Source organism: Taudactylus pleione, unplaced genomic scaffold, assembly GCF_031769625.1.
Source record: "Taudactylus pleione unplaced genomic scaffold, aTauple2 ptg000314l, whole genome shotgun sequence".
Classification (NCBI taxonomy): domain Eukaryota; kingdom Metazoa; phylum Chordata; class Amphibia; order Anura; family Myobatrachidae; genus Taudactylus; species Taudactylus pleione.
Window position 1 is genome coordinate 1,995,919 of NW_028284715.1, and position 16,802 is coordinate 2,012,720.

At 40.6% G+C, this 16,802-nt stretch overlaps 1 protein-coding gene across 2 annotated transcripts in view; it reads right to left on the reverse strand.

Annotated features, from left to right (window-relative positions):
* Positions 1–16,802, reverse strand: part of MINDY4 (MINDY lysine 48 deubiquitinase 4) — a 171,139-nt gene that overhangs the window by 19,799 nt on the left and 134,538 nt on the right. For both annotated transcript variants that reach the window (XM_088442581.1, XM_088442580.1), the window contains 2 exons: positions 14,777–14,840; positions 926–1,087 (listed from right to left, as the gene is read on the reverse strand). In XM_088442581.1, the coding sequence (XP_088298707.1) occupies positions 926–1,087; positions 14,777–14,840 (226 nt within the window). The remainder of the gene's footprint in view (positions 1–925; positions 1,088–14,776; positions 14,841–16,802) is intronic.

Sequence of the window (16,802 nt, forward strand, 5' to 3'; positions counted from 1 at the left end):
TCATGGTAAGTCGGTGCTAGGCCGTAGGAGTTGTTGCTGTCGGTGTTAGGCCGTGATCTTTGTAGCTCGGCGCTAGGCCTTGGACTAAGGGCAAGTCAGGCTAGGCCGTAACAGTTGTTGCTGTCGGCGCTAGGCTGTGATCATTGAAGTTCGGCGCTAGGCCTTGGACAAGGGACAGTCAGGCTAGGCCGCAGGTACGCAAGGGCAGAAGGCCCTAGACGCATTGTGGAAATTGGCCAGGCGGTCAGGCCCCCATCAAAGGTAGACCGGGCTGGGACCAGGACGTTCTCCCCCTCAGTCAGGCCCCCATTAAAGGTAGGCTGTTGGTAAGTCGCTGTATCTCCCACAGTCAGGCCCCTATCAAAGGTAGGCAGTGGTAAGGCATCTGTTATTGTATCGGGCTGGGCTCTTGCTGCTGTGTTCGTCTACAGGTGCTGAGATCAGGACTCGTCCAGCAAAGGGACAAGATTATTTTCGGTGAGCGTAAACTGTGTTTTGTGTGCTGTTTGTGTCATGTGTCACCCAACTTCCCTTTTCCCTGTCGGACGTTTTAGTGCGGGGTGCACCCTTGTGCTTGGCATGTAGGTGTAGCCAGTCTGAGGCCTAACGTGCCAATGATGACCATCCACTGATCCCAGTGGAGGTCACCCCACCTCAGCACCTCGTTCTTTTCCAGGGCCAGGAGTGGAAACCCCATTCGTGACTATCCGCGTCCGACGTGTTCCAGGACCGTCGACGGGAGCACCCTCGGAGGCCTGAAGGTGAGAGGCTGGGAGTCAGGAGGTTAAGTGTCCGAGTACACCGGCACCGCAGCCAGACCACCATCTCAGTCCCAGGGGATTCCCCCCCCCCACACCTCTTACAACTGCAACACGATTACCTGCACTGTCTACAAAGAGCCCCCCAGTGACTGCGACACGATTACCTGGCACACGCTGTAGTGTTCAAAGAGAGACAGGAATCCGATCTCTCCGCGGCTAGTGATCCCCTTCAGGATAGTGATATTCCCGTTCCCGGAGTCCAGCTCCACCACGTCATTGAACACGTTTGACACGGCTCTGCCGCCCACTATAAGGTTTACAAGCTCCTGTTTTTATGATAAAATAAACGTAGTAGATTAAAATTGAGATAATTAAAGACAGAACTCCAACAAAATACTTATATGCAACCCAAAATGTAGCCAATGAGATCTGGGCATTTTGATAGTAAAACACAGGGCCTGCTTCAGAGATGGGAGCCAATGCCGCCAATCGCAGCTGCACATTTTTTACGCAGCGGCTGTGCGAAAATATGCAAATGTTGCAGCCGACGGGATTTATATTGAGACGCCCACCGGCGTCTTTGCACATCCAAGCGACCGCTTACAAAGACGCAACTTGGTCCATTATTGGACTTCTGAGTAACCATGTCGGAACCAGACGCCGGAGCCATTTTTACTGCAAATGGGATCGCAGTCTGAGACACGCTCCACAAAAGGTGGCGACACGCCTGTGTTTTCGTCACCACCCCTCTGTTGCCACCCACAAATGGGCCCTGCCTGTCAATCATTTGCAAATAGATCCTCACTGCAAGCGACAACAGTATTGGAAATTGACGCATGCGCAGTGCGACTCAGACGCTTGCGCAGATCACCGATAATCGCTCAACTGCGCAAACATCGGCACTACCTCCATCTCTGAATCTGGCCCTTAGCTCAGTATACTTTTAATATCTATTGTCTATTGTGGCAGTTTATTACCTGTAGCGGTAGAGATACAGTATACATTCTAGGCCTATTTACTGTACAAAGTGCAAAATGACGGCGACACAGTGCAGAACCTGCTCTGGTCACACAGTCCAGCCCTGATTTACACCCAGTGCATTGGTTTATGGAGTGAGACTGCGGCATTTTCGGTGGTGGTGACATTTGAACTGGCTGAGTGGCAGGGATTAGGCAGGGGAAGGACGTTTCTTGCAAGTACGGATCGGGCGCACGGGAGTGATTATGTCTGCGGAGCAGTGTAACAACGAGATTACTGTAATGAGAGAAAAGGGTGGAGAGGGCGCGAATCTCGCTGTTGGGAGAGGCACTTGGTTATTACCACTCCGCACAAGCCCCTGATTTTTACACCAGCACCAAGCAAATTTAGAAGAAATTCCATTGATTAGAATTTAAGCAGTTTAAGAAAAAACCCCTGTGGGGGGCAGGTGCTGTTATCCACTGACTGACCAAGGTATTAACTACAGATGTGCCCACATACATCTATCCTCCGTGCGCTACAAGTCGCGCCACACATAACGCGGGAGCTCAGTGTGAATCGGTAGCGCCAAGCGTCTATTTACCTTCAAATGCGTCTTATTCACACAATGATGCAACTAGATATAATTTTAATCAGCAGAAGCTGCTTGTGCTATGTGGCATGCCTATGTACTGTGTCTGACTGTGGGTGTATCTGTATGTGAAACACTACGTTACAGTATTACAGCCACTGACACTGTAACGTAGCATTTCGCATGCAGATACACCCGCACTCGCTCACAGAACATAGGCATGCTGTATATCATTTTAATCAGCAGAAGTTGCCTGTGCTATCTAGATGCATAGATGGCGAAATAAGACGCATTTGAATGGAAAAATATGCACAAAAAGCCGCTCAGCGCTACCGAGTCATGCCACGGCGTGACTAGAAGGGCTGTTTAACGCGCAAGGAGGTTAGATGTATGTGGACCCATCTGTATGAGGGAATCCGGTCACATGGTCGAATCTGAAATGTTACCATGTGACGGTTAGGGCCAGGCGTCGCCAGGAGGGTTAGGTTGCGGGGTTGGGCATAAACGGAAGGTTATGAGTACAATACTTACCAGAACACCGCAACGTCATAAGTCTCCGCCAGATGTGCTGGTCACATGGCCGCTAGAACCCAGAAGACGATGCTGGGGACACAACTAACTACAGGGGTAAATAAGCATTGCTCTAGTGTGGGGACATCTGATCCGAAAATCAGCTGTCACCACGATCCCTAACACCACTACCGAAGTAGTAGTGATACTTACCACTGCCAATTCTGCCCAGTGTGCATGTGTGACCTGAGTTCATCAATGCGCACGGCCACAGGAGATGCTTAACCAGAGGGTACGGAGGGATCTGATTGGATCCCTCTTCACAACCCAAATCTCCTACCCTTAGGAAGGAGCAGGGCTCCAGAAATCCACACCATCTAAAGCTGGCATTGGTTCCCTCAGGCAAACTCAGAAACTTTTTCAGTTTTCATAGTTTGCATAATATTTGTCAGCCTCATTGGCAGCGGAGTAACAGGACTGCAGTGCGCTCTGTGCCACCCCCACCCCTTGAGCGAATGTCAGGACTTGCAGAGTGGGCGGGGCCGACAACACAGGGAAGTGCAGCCCTTAACCCGGGAGTCCTGAGGATGCTTCGAGTAGCTGTACAGACTGCATGGTCCAAAAGACGCGCCAGGCGGTACTGCAGCAGCGATCCTGGCTGCAGGGTGCCGTTCTAGGGACCCTGCTAGCAAGAAGCAAGGGCCGTGGGGCACCGCTCATGCACCCCTAGTTACAGCCCTGCCCATCGGGCCCCCAAAAATGAATGCAGTGTTTCGGCATGTCTAACAGGGCTGTTAGTGGTAATGAATATGCCCTTTAGCATTAATACAGTAGCTAATCCACCTAACTCTAATTGTGGTCCTAAATGTTTAAATCCCATTATCACAGGGATCACTCCGATTACACTTCCATCCTTTCTGTTTTAAAGTCCTGCACACACACTGCTTGCTGCATGCAGCACTAGATGAATCGCTAGATCCCATTGAATATTGTTAGTTCGTTATGTATTAGCAGGTATTCAATGGGATCTTGCACCATGACAGTCTTATGATCAGCTTTATGTGTGCAGGAACATCTTATTATTTATTGAATTGTTACACTGTTCCAAAACCAGCTATAAATCATCAAATGGAGGTAGGGCATGATACTGCAAACTCGTGCGTGCTGGCACGGCGTATTAGAATGGGCCCCTTGTTCTCCATCTACCTTATCAGAGTCAGACTGATATGAGTAATCTAGCTTAGTACAACATGAACAGCCTACTTCTCTCTGCCTTCTGGGACATGGGGTCAATGAAAACACTTACTAAACAGAATTACACATCAAGGCAACATTTTCTTATACAACACAATGCGGACGGCGGGTCGCTACGCCTGGAACAATGAGCTATTGACAAGTACAGAGAGAAATAGTTTAACTGAGGATGTGATTGTGTGGCCAATCAAATGCAGGTTTAGAGACGTACGCTTCATGTGATTTCATAAAACTTTCCTGCGTATAAAGGGTTCAAGGGTTTAATTTCTCATACATCCCGCAGCAGGCCAGCATAGGGAAATGCACCTCTGCCAAAATGTACATATTCCTTTGTTCGGGCTGGGTGGACTTTTGGCATTATACAATTGTCCAATGATAATTTAAATTACATGTGTATGTTTATTTACTCTTTGCCAAATCACGTCGCAGACTCAAAATAACTAAATCCGCTTTTAATTGAGCACAAATGAGGCTCAGTAATGTATGAAAGAAATGTTGCAGGTTGTACAGAGGAGTCCAGATACTGTACATCTCACTTCCTTGCACATTAAACAGCCCTTCTAGTCATGTGACTCGGTAGCGCTGAGCGTCTTTTCATGCGACTTTTTACCTTCAAATGTGTCTTAATCACACAGCGTTGCGAACAGGACGCACAAGCAGCTCCTGCTGATTAAAATGATATGCGGCCTATATTCTGCGTGTGACTGCTACGTTACAGTATCACAGCCGCTGACATGCCGCATATCATTTTAATCAGCAGAAGCTGCTTGTGCGAATAAGAAGCATTTGAAGGTGAAACGCTGCACAAGAAGACGCTGCGCGCTACCGAGTCGCACGGCGCTCACAAATTATGTTTAAAGTGACTTGTAGCACAAGGAGGTAAGGGGATGTAGTTAGGAAGCCGACGGTCACAATGCCGACCGCCGGCTACCCGACTGTCAAATCTCGGCAAAGTACAAATGACAGGCGTGGAAATCCCAACACCTGTCATTAGACCTACGGCGGGGGCCCGACACCAGGCATACCGATCGAAGGTAAGCCGGGCGCGGACAGCCGCGGGGAGGGTGGGGAGGGTTAGGCTAAGGGCTCCCGGGGGGACACTTAGGGTTAGGCAGCCCCCCAGGAGAGTTAGGCTAGGTGAAGGGGGGGTTAGGCACCCCCGGGGGGAGGTTAGGGTTAGACACCCCCACGGAAGACTTATCTTAGGCTGCGGGGAAGGGGGGGGTTAGGTTTAGGCACTTAGGGTTAGGCACTTGGGGGGAGGTTAGGGTTAGGCACCCCTAAAGGAGGGTTAGGGGTTACCTTCTTTAGCTTTGGGATCCATGTGGCCGGCGGTATAACATACTGATTCCGGAGGTAAGAAATAAGAAATAGCTTAATCATACCTCCAAACTGTCCCAATTCATACTTGCTGACATTCTGGCCCCCTTCTGGCGGCCAGAGAGTTCAGCTCACAGAACAGCGGTGACATGCACTATTTTATATGATAGTACCAAAAAAAGTGAAGTTCTCAGATATAAGCGCTCTAAAAAATACAATAAGAGTTATAATAAAAATAAAAATAAAAACCACGTCAGTTCTGGGTTTTAGCCTCCGAATATGTCCCAATCCTGCGTTTTCTCTTTGTCCCTCGATATTTCCGAGATGTACATAAAAAGAGAAGAGAAGCAATCGGTCGATCTTTCTTTTACTCAAATAATGGAATGGAAATGGAATTTCTAAATGTTCCTATTACGCACCCCACTCACATATATATATGAGAGGTTAGACGCATACAGGGTATCTTTGATATTCCAACTTTAACCACCGTCTGACCATACTTATAACGTTTAGTAATTAAGTGTTGGTGAGCATACCATACTCACGTGGAATTCCAGGTGCTCTTTCCCATAGAAGTATCTTTAATCAATCATATAGCTATATGCGAGGTAAGTAAAAATCTTTTAATTCCCAAAACAGGGTAAGTATATGACTAAACAGCCTCACAATAGGTCCTATATAGTCAAACAAGTAAAACAATAAAATCCACCAACGCGTTTCAACCCGCAGGTCTTTTTCAAGGCATCACACATACATAACTCTGATCTAGCTTAAATACCCTCTCCTCCATCTCCATTGGATGGGGCAAGGTCCCAATCAATTATGATAAAAAAACACTTTTTGCTGCTCGATACAATAGAAAACAACATTCCAATCAATATGGATCTCACCTCTAACATCACATAAATCTATTTTTATTACATCACTGTACATGATCTCCCATAAATAATGAAAAATAATAAATGAATAAATACCATTGACACGCTGCGTTCCACAGCTTGGAACGCATCCTTTTCCGCCGGAAGTATGGGGACCCTTCTTATCGCTAGAGGCTAAATTTCTTTCCTCTAGTGTCTGATGTTACAGACGGGTCCACTCGGCAGGAGTCTTCACCTCGTCTACTTCCGTATTCCCCTAAGGGAGCATTAGAGGTGCAGGCTCTCACTAGAGGGAAAAATACAACCCTCTAGTGCCGGGACGGGGGGAACAAACCTATCCGGTCGCTACCCTCCTCCCATCTACTTCCGCATTATTCCCTTGACACGCACGCTCTGGACACGCACCACGTGGTCGCTCTGACGTGCCTCAAACAGTAATGGGGTTAGTTTTCATTTCCACGTTCCACTCCTGGAGCGCAGATAACTGTAATAAAAATTCCTAAAGTGCATTGTGCTTATTTATTTTAAAACTTTTAAATGGGATGTATAATATCTCTTATTATTTATTAATAGTACTTATGTGGAAACTATGAATTAATAAATATGGGTTAATTAATTCCATCCTCTTATTCAAGTCAGGAACCATTTAAGTTCAAAGTCCGAGTTGAGCCCCTTGGGCACAAGGGTTCCCAGCTCAAAAATTGCACGCATTTCCGCCCTAGCTAACCTCTCCTCCTCATCACTCTTCCTCCACATAATAGGTACCTGTATAATACCACAAGCCATGGTTAAATGGGCTAGGTTCCGGCCATGTACGTTATCAAAATGTGCTGACACACTATGTGTCGCCAAACCTTTTTTGATATTACGTACATGTTCCGCTAGACGTTCCTTCAACTTCCGTGTGGTTCTTCCCACATATTGTATGTTGCAGGAACATTGTAATAAATAAACTACATTTTTACTGTTACAGGAAATAAATCTATTAATTTTACGTTTTGATTTATTAGAACTGGATATATAATCAGTGATTTTTGTATGTTCCATTTTACAGTGCTTACACATAGAGCATTCTCCACACCTATAGAAACCTTTTGAGGTCACAAGGCTTCTCGTCAGTCTGGGTTGAGGTATTAGGGCACTCTTAACTATTTTCTGTTGAATGTTATCTGCTCTCCGATAAACAAACTTTGGTCTTTCTGTAATTAATTTATTAATCTCCTTATCTCTGCTTAGAATATTCCAGTATTTATTGATTATCTTTTCTAAACTTTTATGTTGTCCATTAAATTTAGTAATAAATGGAATTATTTGGTGGTCCTTTCGTTCTTCTCTACCTTCTTTGTTTAGTATGGAAGATCTATCTACACTTGCATATTTATTGAAGGATTTCTCCACCTGGTCCTTTTTATATCCCCTTTTGATAAATTTATTTTTCATATTTAACCCCTGGGTTTCATAATCTTCCTGTTTCGTACAGTTCCTACGAACACGATGGAACTGACTATTGGGTATAGCTGATAACCAATTAATATGATGGTTACTTGTAAAATCAATAAAGGAATTACTGTCAGTGGGTTTCGAAAAGACTTTTGTACAAATATTTCCATCTTCAATAAACACAGATAGATCCAAAAAATTAACTGATTCTTTACTTCTATTATAAGTAAGTCTAATATTCCTAGTATTAGAATTCAGATACTCACAAAAACTATCTAAAGTCTCGCCATCACCTCTCCATATGAATAAGACATCATCTATATACCGCATCCAGGACACCAGGCTCGCACCGTATTCATGGCCCACATGAACGGAAGTTTTCTCCCAGAAGGCCATGAATAAGTTAGCATAACTCGGTGCAAACCTGGTGCCCATCGCAGTTCCTCTGATCTGTAAATAGAAATTATCCTGGAACCAGAAAAAATTATTTGTTAATATGAACTCAATACTATCCAAAACAAAATCCCTCTGGTCAGATTCCAAATTTTCCTGTTCTAAAAAATGTCTAACAGCTTCTATGCCGTGAACATGTTCAATAATGGTGTATAGCGAGGTGACATCTGCTGTCACCAAAAACATATCTTTATCCCATTTAATTCCTTCCAATTTTTTAATAACTTGAAGGGAATCTTTCAAGTAGGAAGGAGTCTTAGCCACTAAAGGTTATAATTTATGGTCAATAAATTGGGACAAATTTGAGGAGATAGAGTCCACACCCGCCACGATAGGTCTACCCGGGGGATGGTTTTGATCTTTGTGGATTTTTGGCAATGTATATAGCACTGGGATAGATGGATGCGTCACTTTAATAAACTTACATTCTTTATCTGTTAGTACTATTTTTTCTTTATATTTCAATAGCTAATTATCTAGTATCTTATTAATATTGGCTGAAGGGTTACCTCTCAATCTTTTATAGGTGTTTATATTCGATAACTGATTCTCAATTTCATGAAGATAATCATTGGTGTTTTGTATTACAACTCCTCCTCCCTTATCGGCCGGTTTGACCACTATTTTTTCATTCGATTTTACATTTTCCAGTGCTTCTCTTTCTAACTTGCTGATATTTCCTTTAATGGACTTAAAATTTGTATTCTCAATCTCTTCCCTTACCAACTTCTCAAATGTTTTGATGTAGCAGCCCTTTTTAAAGTCTGGGAAAAAAACAGATCTAGGTTTAAAAATTGAAATACTATTCATCCCTTCGTTATTGTCTTTGTCATTAAAGAATTTTTTTAAAGTAAGTTTACGTATAAACCGTTGAAGATCTATATAGGCTTGAAATTTGTATTGGGTATTTAAGCTAGATCAGAGTTATGTATGTGTGATGCCTTGAAAAAGACCTGCGGGTTGAAACACGTTGGCGGATTTTATTGTTTTACTTGTTTGACTATATAGGACCTATTGTGAGGCTGTTTAGTCATATACTTACCCTGTTTTGGGAATTAAAAGATTTTTACTTACCTCAGATCTAGCTATATGATTGACTAAAGATACTTCTATGGGAAAGAGCACCTGGAATTCCACGTGAGTATGGTATGCTCACCAACACTTAATTACTAAACGTTATAAGTATGGTCAGACGGTGGTTAAAGTTGGAAGATCAAAGATACCCTGTATGCGTCTAACCTCTCATATATATATGTGAGTGGGGTGCGTAATAGGAATATTCCTTCCCCGTCTGCTGATATTTAGAAATTCCATTATTTGAGTAAAAGAAAGATCGACCGATTGCTTCCCTTCTCTTCTCTTTTTATGTACATCTCGGAAATATCGAGGGACAAGGAGAAAATGCAGGATTGGGACATATTCGGAGGCTAAAACCCAGAACTGACGTGGTTTTTATTTTTAATTATTTTTATTATAACTCTTATTGTATTTTTTAGAGCGCCTATATCTGAGAACTTCACTTTTTTTGGTACTATATATGCATTTGGTGTTGGGTGGACACTAGAAGTTTTTGTTGATATTGGCTGCTTTTATTGCGCTTGAGAAGTGGATCTGCTATTTTGTTTTACTGAATATCTGTTTTCACACCTAGATCCTCTACTCAGCTGCATTAGGAATGTTTCGACATAGGGAAACTAGAAGAGAGAAATTTGAAGAACTATTCTCTAATGATGATGAATCAGTGAGTTTAGCAGATGATGATGTGGAGAGTATTATGAAAAAGCTGGAACTAGCCCTCATCAAAGAGAGTAAAATCTGGTGGGAGTTGGTTTCACTGGAAAAGTATGTAGCAGACGAGATAATCCCTAGAGGGTTAAGATTGGATAAAATCCCCTCTTTTAGTAACTCTGCTAGTTTTGAAAAAGAGTGGTGTAGGATCTTAGATTCATGTTCCATGTCATTGATGCGTTTGATCATAAAAGAAAGAACACGAGAACTTAAGGAATTAGAGAAGGAAATTGATATACTTAAAAGTTTAGTCGAGCCTATTTCGACTTCATCAGAGTATAGAGAATTAGAATCTGCTATATCAAGTAAAATACAAAGAATTGAAAACGATCTAATGATAAAAAAACGTAAAAAATATAAGAGTGATCAAATAGATTACAAAGAAGGTAACCAACATTTGATTACGAGAAAAGAGAAAATTTCTTTAGCAGAAATAACTCTAAGCCTATTAAATTTAACCAAAATGTGATGGATCGCCGTCCCAAGTATGGCCCTAATAGGGAGTACGAGAGGGAACGCCAAAGAATCGCTACCCCCCATTATAGAAAGGAGAGACCAAGGCATACAGAGACGAGCACCAGACCAGACAGATCCCGCTATAAGACTATGAGCCAGATTCAACCTAGACGTACAGACACGTTTTTCGGACTCCCCATCGGTACTTTCCCCAATGTCCCAGAGTTTACTCTCGAACCGGTTTGCAACATTGGACAATATCAATGAAAAAGAATTTTTAGATCAGAGGTGGAAGTAATCCACCATATATATACACATAGGGGAAAAAGGGGGGCAAACGTAAACATAAAAGGATATATAGTAAGACAACTAATAGTGAATTTACCAAAGGTGCTGTCCAGGAAGAGGAACTAACAAAGATCTACAACTTAAGTGATCACGTATTAACAGACCCTGAAAGAACAGTCCTGCAAAAAGGTTTGAAGTTTGCACCATCGAGTAAAATGGACAAATTTCAAGCCTATATAGATCTTCAACGGTTTATACGTAAACTTACTTTCAAAAAATTCTTTAATGACAAAGACAATAACGAAGGGATGAATAGTATTTCAATTTTTAAACCTAGATCTGTTTTTTTCCCAGACTTTAAAAAGGGCTGCTACATCAAAACATTTGAGAAGTTGGTAAGGGAAGAGATTGAGAATACAAATTTTAAGTCCATTAAAGGAAATATCAGCAAGTTAGAAAGAGAAGCACTGGAAAATGTAAAATCGAATGAAAAAATAGTGGTCAAACCGGCCGATAAGGGAGGAGGAGTTGTAATACAAAACACCAATGATTATCTTCATGAAATTGAGAATCAGTTATCGAATATAAACACCTATAAATAATTGAGAGGTAACCCTTCAGCCAATATTAATAAGATACTAGATAATTTGCTATTGAAATATAAATAAAAAATAGTACTAACAGATAAAGAATGTAAGTTTATTAAAGTGACGCATCCATCTATCCCAGTGCTATATACATTGCCAAAAATCCACAAAGATCAAAAACATCCCCCGGGTAGACCTATTGTGGCGGGTGTGGACTCTATCTCCTCAAATTTGTCCCAATTTATTGACCATAAATTACAACCTTTAGTGGCTAAGACTCCTTCCTACTTGAAAGATTCCCTTCAAGTTATTAAAAAATTGGAAGGAATTAAATGGGATAAAGATATGTTTTTGGTGACAGCAGATGTCACCTCGCTATACACCATTATTGAACATGTTCACGGCATAGAAGCTGTTAGACATTTTTTAGAACAGGAAAATTTGGAATCTGACCAGAGGGATTTTGTTTTGGATAGTACTGAGTTCATATTAACAAATAATTTTTTCTGGTTCCAGGATAATTTCTATTTACAGATCAAAGGAACTGCGATGGGCACCAGGTTTGCACCGAGTTATGCTAACTTATTCATGGCCTTCTGGGAGAAAACTTCCGTTCATGTGGGCCATGAATACGGTGCGAGCCTGGTGTCCTGGATGCGGTATATAGATGATGTCTTATTCATATGGAGAGGTGATGGCGAGACTTTAGATAGTTTTTGTGAGTATCTGAATTCTAATACTAGGAATATTAGACTTACTTATAATAGAAGTAAAGAATCAGTTAATTTTTTGGATCTATCTGTGTTTATTGAAGATGGAAATATTTGTACAAAAGTCTTTTCGAAACCCACTGACAGTAATTCCTTTATTGATTTTACAAGTAACCATCATATTAATTGGTTATCAGCTATACCCAATAGTCAGTACCATCGTGTTCATAGGAACTGTACGAAACAGGTTAAATATGAAAAATAAATTTATCAAAAGGGGATATAAAAAGGACCAGGTGGAGAAATCCTTCAATAAATATGCAAGTGTAGATAGATCTTCCCTACTAAACAAAGAAGGTAGAGAAGAACGGAAGGACCACCAAATAATTCCATTTATTACTAAATTTAATGGACAACATAAAAGTTTAGAAAAGATAATCAATAAATACTGGAATATTCTAAGCAGAGATAAGGAGATTAATAAATTAATTACAGAAAGACCAAAGTTTGTTTATCGGAGAGCAGATAACATTCAACAGAAAATAGTTAAGAGTGCCCTAATACCTCAACCCAGACTGACGAGAAGCCTTGTGACCTCAAAAGGTTTCTATAGGTGTGGAGAATGCTCTATGTGTAAGCACTGTAAAATGGAACATACAAAAATCACTGATTATATATCCAGTTCTAATAAATCAAAACGTAAAATAGATTTATTTCATGTAACAGTAAAAATGTAGTTTATTTATTACAATGTTCCTGCAACATACAATATGTGGGAAGAACCACACGGAAGTTGAAGGAACGTCTAGCGGAACATGTACGTAATATCAAAAAAGGTTTGGCGACACATAGTGTGTCAGCACATTTTGATAACGTACATGGCCGGAACCTAGCTCATTTAACCATGGCTTGTGGTATTATACAGGTACCTATTATGTGGAGGAAGAGTGATGAGGAGGAGAGGTTAGCTAGGGCGGAAATGCGTGCAATTTTTGAGCTGGGAACCCTTGTGCTCAAGGGGCTCAACTCGGACTTTGAACTTAAATGGTTCCTGACTTGAATAAGAGGATGGAATTAATTAACCCATATTTATTAATTCATAGTTTCCACATAAGTACTATTAATAAATAATAAGAGATATTATACATCCCATTTAAAAGTTTTAAAATAAATAAGCACAATGCACTTTAGGAATTTTTATTACAGTTATCTGCGCTCCAGGAGTGGAACGCGGAAATTAAAACTAACCCCCTTACTGTTTGAGGCACGTCAGAGCGACCACGTGGTGCGCGTCCAGAGCGTCCATGTCAAGGGAATAATGCGGAAGTAGATGGGAGGAGGGTAGCGACCGGATAGGTTCGTTCCCCCTGTCCCGGCACTAGAGGGTTGTATTTTTCCCTCTAGTGAGAGCCTGCACCTCTAATGCTCCCTTAGGGGAATACGGAAGTAGACGAGGTGAAGACTCCTGACGAGTGGACCCGTCTGTAACATCAGACACTAGAGGAAAGAAATTTTGCCTCTAGCGATAAGAAGGGTCCCCATACTTCCGGCGGAAAAGGATGCGTTCCAAGCTGTGGAACGCAGCGTGTCAATGGTATTTATTCATTTATTATTTTTCATTATTTATGGGAGATCATGTACAGTGATGTAATAAAAATAGATTTATGTGATGTTAGAGGTGAGATCCATATTGATTGGAATGTTGTTTTCTATTGTATCGAGCAGCAAAAAGTGTTTTTTTATCATAATTGATTGGGACCTTGCCCCATCCAATGGAGATGGAGGAGAGGGTATTTAAGCTAGATCAGAGTTATGTATGTGTGATGCCTTGAAAAAGACCTGCGGGTTGAAACGCGTTGGCGGATTTTATTGTTTTACTTGTTTGACTATATAGGACCTATTGTGAGGCTGTTTAGTCATATACTTACCCTGTTTTGGGAATTAAAAGATTTTACTTACCTCGGATCTAGCTATATGATTGATTAAAGATACTTCTATGGGAAAGAGTACCTGGAATTCCACGTGAGTATGGTATGCTCACCAACACTTAATTACTAAACATAAGTATGGTCAGACGGTGGTTAAAGTTGGAAGATCAAAGATACCCTGTATGCGTCTAACCTCTCATATATATATGTGAGTGGGGTGCGTAATAGGAACATTCCTTCCCCGTCTGCTGATATTTAGAAATTCCATTATTTGAGTAAAAGAAAGATCGACCAATTGATTCCCTTCTCTTCTCTTTTTATGTACATCTCGGAAATATCGAGGGACAAAGAGAAAACGCAGGATTGGGACATATTCGGAGGCTAAAACCCAGAACTGACGTGGCTTTTATTTTTATTTTTAATTATTTTTATTATAACTCTTATTGTATTTTTTAGAGCGCCTATATCTGAGAACTTCACTTTTTTTTGGTACTATATATGCATTTGGTGTTGGGTGGACACTAGAAGTTTTTGTTGATATTGGCTGCTTTTATTGCGCTTCAGAAGTGAATCTGCTATTTTGTTTTACTGAATATCTATTTTATATGATAGTTAACAGTGATCTGTCCTCACCGCAATGATGTTGACGGGACAGAGGGGACTATTCCGTCGGCAACTGGCGAATGCATAGCGGGAGTGCGACGGGAAGCAGAGTTTATTCTAATTTATTATTAGATTTGAATATAACATTTTGTCTAGTTTTTGCACTGTGCTCAAATTGTTTGACTCTATTTTAGAAATAAAACAAGTCTCTGTTGTGTATTTAATTACACGGATGCCTCTTAATTACTTACTTGTGTACAGTATGCATGAGCACCAATTAAGCAGTTTGTGGGAACATCAAAATCCTTCTGAACTCTGCAAACAGATGGTAAATTAATTCCATATAAATACCTCAGTGAATAAACAAGTGTTAGGTATAGGATACACATTGTTGTTATAAATAAAAGCAGTTAAGAATAGGTGAAAATTAGAAGTTATCCGGATATTAAGAGCTATTTGTAGGGAGCGGTTTTCCTTGCGGCTAATTACAAATTGTCTGAGACAACTCAAAGGCAGAGTGACTTTAGCCTTTAGTGACTTTAGTCACGGAACCAATGTTATAGCATCAATCAGATAATATACAACATCTAAACACTTACAGTATTTACTGTAATAACATCATACTATGAGTACAAGTGTCTAGTAACTCATAGCAACTTATCAGGTGCTTGCTGCTAACAGAAATGACAGAATCTAATTTACCGCTGTGAGTTACTGGTTTGGGCTTCATCAGGAAGAACTATTTCTTTTTGTTCACCAATGTCAAGTTTATAATGTTGTTTCAAGGGAGAGAGATAGCTTTTCTTTTGTAACATATTTAAAAAAATTAAAAATCAATAAATAGTGTTATAAACATTTTAATTACGCCATACAGGGAATATTGTCCAAATTAGGGAAAGATACACTTTTTGTTTTATAACATTAGGTTATTTATGTACCTTTTACACAACAGAGCATAGTGCTAACAGGCATGCAAACATGAGTAGTTTATTTCAAACTAGCATTTGCCCGCAGCTCCGCTCGTGTGGATGTCTGTTATTGTTCAGCTGAACTAATTTTACAAAGACAGTAGTGGCGTCTAATATTGTGATGTATATTTTATATTGTAGACATTGATCACAAAATGTCTTTGTAACCAATAAGAATCCACAGTTTTCTAATTTTTTTATTCAAACCACAAAATCCAAAATTCAAGAGACAGTCAATCTCACAGTCCAGTAAGTTCACTTTAGCCAAACAAATCTTATCGTGTAGATCCCTTACAGTGCCACTGAAAGGTTGCAAGTAACATGAGCAGCGACCTTTCATATGTAGTATTGTCTTGGTGTGCCATCTACTGGATTGACATGTAAACTGCAACTTCATGAGTCAAGATAAGCTCCCAGATAAGTGCTTAATGTATAGTTGGATTTTCCTGCAAATAGATCTTGAGATATATATATATCTATGTATTTCTATATGCATACATACTGTACATATATAACTGTTTGCGTTCGGGGTGTGCAATATATGTATATTTATATATATATATATATATATTATATATATATACATACATACATAGAGTAATTTTGGACTTGAGGAGCCTGTGCAAATTCCGATAACATTTTTCTTTTGTCTCCATAGTCCATAAACAGTCACTAAAAGTAAATTTGTCCCCCAAAAAACATATATTTATATCCATTTAATCATTTTTGGCTTGAGGAGCCTTCACACTTCACGCGCCGAGTGTCAAGCGTCTGGTTTTTCCTTTATTGCTTTTCTCCCTGATGTCATATTGAGATAATTACATGCCTCAGTTTCTTTCTAAGTGACTAAGCTACACAAATTTGAAAATCCAATCCAAATGCATCCTGTAGTTTTTGCGTGACGCCGAACAGACAGATAAACAAACAAAAATTCTGAAAAATAAAACATTTGTCTCCATATTTCATACAGAGCCCCAAGGAGTACATTTCTCAAAAAAAAATTCTGTGTGCCGACACAACCATTACAATTTTATTACTCAGTAAGTATAGATATGTAGTTATGATACAACTGTAATACAAATATGTATCTTTATTTTTTTCTGTTAGATTCGGTTAACATGGATATGAAAGAACAAGAAGACGGATGTGTTCTGTGATCTCGGTGCCAGGAATTATAATTGGGCAGCAACACGAAGCATAGTGCAGTGTGCGTTCTCCGCGCACCATTGTCAGTGTGCAGAACAGCAATCCTTCTTTAAACCTATCGTGTTCATTTCTCCCTCAAAGCTACATTGTTAACAAATAAAAA